General features: G+C 39.3%; 1 protein-coding gene across 1 annotated transcript; it reads right to left on the reverse strand.

Moving 5' to 3' along the window:
• Positions 1-1,634: 1,634 nt before the first annotated feature.
• MELLADRAFT_86126 (uncharacterized protein) lies at positions 1,635-3,448 on the reverse strand (the record flags this gene model as incomplete). Its single annotated transcript, XM_007409914.1, has 5 exons — positions 1,635-2,270; positions 2,341-2,499; positions 2,572-2,886; positions 2,960-3,211; positions 3,281-3,448. The coding sequence occupies 5 exons, from the start codon at positions 3,446-3,448 to the stop codon at positions 1,635-1,637; spliced, it is 1,530 nt and encodes a 509-aa protein (XP_007409976.1).
• Between the last annotated feature and the right edge of the window lie 1,118 nt (positions 3,449-4,566).

Raw genomic sequence — 4,566 nt, forward strand, 5'->3', positions numbered from 1 at the left:
TCCCCCGCATCGTACATCGAAAACCTTTCATTCCAAAGTGCTACATAAGAATTAAAAAAATCAGCTTTTGTAGAAAAACGAGAAAAAATCAATATAAATGATTAAAATGTTTTCAATCAATTCCGGGCTAAAAAAGAACAAAGCCCCCCAAAAAAACATAAGTCAGAAAACATTGACTCGAATCAAAAGATTGGAATAGAGAAAAGTCTTCACTTGTGTACTCTGATACTCTTGTTCTCAATCAATATATTTTGATGTCTCCATAGAAAACACAAAAGAATTGACCTCCACTAATATCAGGCCTCAGTTCACAGTTTTGAAGCGATTCAGATGAAAGACCAAGTGATCGCAGTTTTGAATCGATTCAGATGAAAGACCACTTGATCATTCTTTTGAATCGATTCAGATGAATGATCAAGTGATCTCAGTTTTGAATCGATTCAGATTTTCAAAAAGGATTCGACACTAAAAAATAATTATATGTAAGTTGGAAAGAATTCTTTATCAGGAGTAAGATGAAGATTGACTCTCACTGATTGTAAAAGTTGTGCTGGGACCATAAACACTCCTGGTATTTGACAAACTATAGCTGATCCCATTCTCCAGTCAATACTGAGATGAAAATATATAAATATTAATATTAACTTGAAAATCGTTTCGTTTGGATAACTGAACAAATCTAAACTCACTCTTGTGGATGTGTAGAACTTATTGATTGAAATACCATGACTAATATTTGAGTTCCTAATGATAAAGCAACAATCACAGAAGATCTTGAAAGAAACCCTTCATGAAAGAAGAACGAACAATTGAAATTAAAGTGATCTCAGTTTTGAATCGATTCAGATAAAAGACCAAGTGTGTCTACAAAGATTACTTTACCATAAGGACCAGTCGCACCATGTATAGCATCTAATAAAACTTTGAGATGTTCGGATCCGAATGAAGATATGATTCGATTGAACCAAAATCAAAGTTTGATTTAAGTCATTCAAGGTAATCGGTCACTGAATCTACAATCTCTACAGTCAAGTATCCAATCGTTTTCTGGCTATCAAAGTGTAATAAGAGTATCAGTTAGATGAAACTAGCTTGACAGATTTGATATTATGAGAAACAGGAAATGAAGACATAGATCAGGTAATTCAATCTTCTGATACTCTTTGATGATTGAAATAATATTATCAGTTGTGTAGAGTCTTTGTGAATATTTGTTTGTCTAGGCCGATGAGCAGCAAGCGTTCATAGAAGTCGTAAGCCCAAAATTTGACTAGACCTTTCACTTTCAGAATTCGCCAGAGCTAAGAGTGTCGAATGCGGGGTTGGATCTATAACCAATCGTGGGTGATCATGTGCTTGAGTACAGATTGAAAAAGAGTCTCAAGATTGATCAATCTTCTAAATTTGATTACGGTCAGATTCATGTCAGATGAGGACATGCCATTGTTTTTATGATGAATGTGTTTGATTGTCATTTCATTTTTAATTATATGTAAAGAATTTAACGAGAGTCAAGAAACAAATTGATGAGAGTTGAGAACATATACGATTGACTTGAGTGAGAATAAAGAGAAACACATCACTTGTGATATCAGTAAATCGGAAGTGGCTTGTGATTGTTGAAGAGATAGTTTTTAGTCTATGATGATAGTTTTGACTACTTTATCCTTTGAGAGAGACGCAACTCTATGAAAAGATTCTCGGAAGACATCTACAGCATCCCGGACCGTAGGATTGTTTTTGTTTTTCATCCATTCCTTCAACTTGGCTTGCATGTTTAAGGCCCACTTGCGATATCGATAAGGAGTCCTGAGTCCTTTGTCAGGATCATATCGATCCCCAAACAATTCAAACCAGGTTGATTTGGCGAGCCCTCCCGCGCAGCCATCTGGAGCCTTGGAGCACCATATCAATAATTCTGAAAGTAAACAAGTTGATCCCGGAAACGATCGCGAGTTTTGGTGTTTCTTCTTAGGTGATTCGTTCAAGGAGGAGCTGTGTTCAGTTTTGTTTTCTCTCTTCCGTTTTGTTGACTTTACGATTTCGATTTCTGGTTCGGATTCAGACCCAGGGCTATTCCAATCTCCCATTGCTTCAGGATTGTCAAGTAGCCGAGAAATCGAGAATGAGGGCTTTGCACTACTTTCATTGATTTGTTCAATGAAAGTAGTGATGCCAATACATTGGTCTTCTGAAAGATTGAATGGGCGTATCAAGATCTCGGTGGTAGTCGAAGGGTAGGTAAAGGGTACAGTGACATCGGTGAGTCTCTATTGACCATCAAATTAGTCTACAGTTAGTCAACAGCATAAGTTTTTTGTTGAGATTGTAAATACTTACCCATTCTGAAGAACCCGGGCGCAAGACTACCAGTTTAGTCATCCACGATGGATCGTTAGAAAAAATATCCTTGGCCATCGTAACAAGTGGGCCACTCTCAATTAAGGCATAACGAGGGAAGTTGATAGCAGGGGCAGGGATATTGAAACATTCACCGGGCTAGTATTTCAATGTATGTCAATAAGATGATCAGATAGTGCGTATATCATCAGTATCAAAGAAATGACTTACCTTCATCCATACTCGTAATGTTAACTCGTAAGCAGCAATAGCATCCCTCGTATTCTGCATATGATTCCGAGCTGCATTTGCAAAAGCTACCGCTTCTCGTGGAAGGTTTTTGATTGCACGTCGATCAGCCTGGGGGTTGATGAGACGTTGAGATACATGGTTTGGAGCGATTTGGATCTCATTGTTGGCTGAAGACACATCTGATTGCGGTGGAAAAAGATTATGAAAATCCAGATTTGTTTCCATTCCATTTGACGATGACGGTGTGTTGTTTTGACGATGGTGAGAGCACGTGTTAGCCAGTGTGATACAACACTGCACAGAAGCAGAAATCAACGTAAGAAACCAAGATCGGGAAGAAATTATAGAATAGACAAACATAACTCACTTTTTTGCATAGTCCGTTTGGGCATCGTTGCAGTCGATGGTTTCGATGACCCAAAGCAGTACGTCCGTTTACACCAACACAGAGAAGATCATTGGAGACCTTTTTTGTGACCGATGTAGAAGCTGAATCCACTTCTGAGTTCAACAAATGGGCTAATGATTGTGGATTGTTGGCTCTTTCATTGTAATGTTTCACGGCATCATCTACATCTTTAAGAAAAGGTGTGATGAAATGCTTTGGGTTAACCAGGCACTAAAGATTAGGGATATGGAATCAAAATCAGCGGACTTTTCAAATTGTTGATTGTGTTATCATACATACCTTCAATCCAATGAGGTGAGTCTGTAAGCGTTTGACATATGTCAAAGGTACTTTAGCACCGGATGCTGTAAAACATTTGGGGCATCCAAACCCAGTCCGGATTGTTGGTCTTGGAGGGTAAGGGAGCCTCTTTTCAAGGATAGGGTAGGATGAAGTTAAGTTGAACATCTTGATGATGCCTTCTTTTGATGCCTTGATGATGACTTCTGTTGAAGTCTTGATGATGAAATTTTTCAAGTTTCATCATCTTCATGTCCACGTATTCCAATAGCTCGGACCAGCTTGGTTCCCCTGGTATGGTACGCTGTACAAATGAATTGTGAAGTGCCACCAGTCTTGAGCACACTGTATGATGGGCGTACAGAAAGCCACTATTTTCTGTAGCCCAGAAAGAGTCTCAGAGAGAGTCTCAGAGCGAGAGAGTCTCAGGATAAGACTGATACTGTTACGCTCCCGTCTTCTTCTTTTCTTCTCATTACTTTTGGTTATTCTATTTCTGATAATCCTACCTCCTTACATACTTTTCGAACACCTATCAAATCGAAATGGTTAATGGACTCAACCAATGTCCTTCTCATCTTCTACACCCATCTTTTTGAGAAGCATGGAACCTATCACTCGTCCTTTGATCCTCTTGAAGTCTCATTCTACCTTTAACTGCTCTGACAACTCTAGAGAAAAGAAGACCCAATGTAAATTTGATCAACTCACTTGCGCTTTCAAAAAGGTTTTGGTGAGCTTTAGACCATGTGAGCATCGTCTAAACGGAACTGGATTATTGTATCCTAAACCGAATGAAGATGGTACCCAAGATCTTCAGATATCTAACTTGAACTAAAACAACTCGAGAAGGTTTTGAATTGTTTGATGTTACAAGATCCAAGGATTTGTTGACAACACGACTTGTATCTGAAATACAACGGTTTCTCCCAATTCGCTTATCATAACGGAAGATAGCTTGGAGTTTCTTTTGTCAATTCCTCGTCCTCATCCTCATGGTGTCATGTCAGTTTGGCGAGTTGTTATGAATTGCATTCCCATCTGTGAACAATATGTCCATTATGGTGTAGAGGCAAAAGACTCGGGTGTTGCCCTTGCTTGTTTTTGAGCTTGTGTTCAAGTCTCGCTGCCTGATCCCCTTTTTGCAAACTCTACGCCGTACCTCAGAACGTCCCAGGGACCGTGTTCAGGGGTCACCAAGGCGGTTGCTGCCCCCCAAAAATGGTGATGGGAACCGCATTTGTGCGGTCCCATCTGAAATCGTCTCAGAAACGACACAAGTAGTT

This window comes from Melampsora larici-populina, assembly GCF_000204055.1.
Source record: "Melampsora larici-populina 98AG31 unplaced genomic scaffold MELLAscaffold_17, whole genome shotgun sequence".
Lineage (NCBI taxonomy): Eukaryota > Fungi > Basidiomycota > Pucciniomycetes > Pucciniales > Melampsoraceae > Melampsora > Melampsora laricis-populina.